The sequence below is a fragment of the Prunus persica genome, chromosome G1 (assembly GCF_000346465.2).
Source record: "Prunus persica cultivar Lovell chromosome G1, Prunus_persica_NCBIv2, whole genome shotgun sequence".
NCBI classification, from domain to species: Eukaryota; Viridiplantae; Streptophyta; class Magnoliopsida; order Rosales; family Rosaceae; genus Prunus; species Prunus persica.
This window is the reverse complement of record NC_034009.1, coordinates 22,175,786-22,177,618: the sequence shown is the minus strand read 5'-3', so window position 1 is coordinate 22,177,618 and position 1,833 is coordinate 22,175,786. Positions and strand designations below refer to the sequence as shown.

At 41.7% G+C, this 1,833-nt stretch overlaps 1 protein-coding gene across 1 annotated transcript; it reads right to left on the bottom strand.

The window, feature by feature from the left end:
- LOC109946814 lies at positions 302–847 on the bottom strand. The gene has a single exon (XM_020555671.1). It carries the CDS (start codon positions 845–847, stop codon positions 302–304), a length of 546 nt encoding a protein of 181 aa, XP_020411260.1.

Genomic DNA, 1,833 nt, shown 5'->3' with positions numbered 1-1,833 from the left:
CCAAGGAATACACAAGTGATATCAAAGCTATGTAATGAGATTGTATAGATGCAGACTTCTCATCATCCCTAAATCCTAAATATGTTCTTGGTCATAGGAATATTGATTGAGCGTCAATATTCGGCAAAGACCAGTACACACGATGGCAAGGTCTCAAGTCATTAAGTGTGGAGACACATCGATATGTGTGTGGGTGCTTGTAGAAGAACAAGTACACTGAACGCGATCCAACACATGAGTTACAGCATGGAAGTCTTTACTCACATGTCAAGCTGGAACTCATAAATTGCAATGGTGAAAACTAATCCTGTTGGGAAATCAAGCACCTGCTCATAAACCTAGCTATGTCACCCTTCATATGCGGCCACGGGTAGTACTCATGTAGTGTCCGATACATCTTGGTAATACCTGCGTGCATAGAATAGGCAGAACAGTGAGCCTCCTCCATGATTTCTCTTTTTAAGTCTTCGTTCTTTTGTACACAGAGACGCGTTCTAGTTACTAAGGCTTCGTCTTCTCTCATAGCATAATCTGTCAGCATACCATTCTCTACTTCCTGCCTTATTATACAAAGTGTAGGATCTTCTAATTGGGCTGCAATCACCCACTCAACCGAAATAGGCCTCACATGCAAACTAGCGAGTAGTCCACCCTGTTGATTGATTCCTAGTTCTACCCCATCTTTCTGCAATTCCACCAGTAATGAAAGGTAGGCCATTCTAAGGTTAGCTAGGCTTCCACAAGACTTCCTACTCAAAGCATCCGCCACAACATTAGCTCGGCCAGGATGGTACTCAATCTTACAATCATAGTCCTTAATTAACTCTAGCCAACACCTTTGTCTCATGTTCAACTCCTTCTGGGTGAGTACCTGAGGCTTTTATGATCAGTGAAGATCTGACATGTCTCTCCATACAAATAGTGTCGCCAAATTTTAAGGGCAAACACCACTGCAGCAAGTTTCAAGTCATAGGTAGGGTAATTCTGCTCGTACTTCTTGAGTTACCTCGAGGCATAAGCAATCACCCGATCATGTTGCATCAATACACATCCCAAACCTTGTAATGACGATCACTGTAGATCACAAAATTTCCCGTGTTATCGAGAAGGGCCAAAATAGGTGCGGTAGTTAATTGCTTCTTAAGCTCTTGAAAACTCTATTCACACTCCTCAGTCCACACAAATTTAACTCCTTTCCTCGTTAACTGAGTGAGAGGTGCAACTATCATAGAGAAACCATCCACAAAACGACGATAGTACCTGCCAACCCCAGAAAACTCCGTACCTTCGTCACATTAGTAGGTCATACCCAATTCACTACTACTTCCACCTTTCGAGGGTCCATGTAGATTCCTTCTGCTGAAATTACATGTCTAAGGAAGTCCACTATATCCAACCAAAACTGACATTTACTAAACTTGGCATAAAGCTGCTTTCTCCTCAAAGTCTTCAATACCAACCTTAAATGCTTCTTATGAGCCTCCAAACTCCATGAGTATACTAAGAGGTCGTCTATGAACACAATCAAAGTAAGGTTCATGAGATCCATAAACGTTGCTGGGGCATTAGTCAATCCGAAAGGCATCACCACGAACTCGTAATGACCATAATGATTCTTGAATGCCGTGTTAGGAATATCTTCTTCTTTGACTCTGAGTTGGTGGTATCCCAATCTTAGATCAATCTTGGAAAAGTACTTGGCACCCTTTAACTGATTGAACAAGTCATCAATTCGAGGCAAGGGATATCAGTTACGCACTGTCACCTTGTTCAGTTGTCTGTAATTGATACACAACCTCTGATAAGTCCATAAATATACTCATTTATGTACTC

Coding starts and splice junctions, on each gene's coding strand:
- LOC109946814 (XM_020555671.1), bottom strand. CDS start 847: ATGAGACAAAGGTGTTGGCTAGAGTTAATTAAGGACTATGATTGTAAG.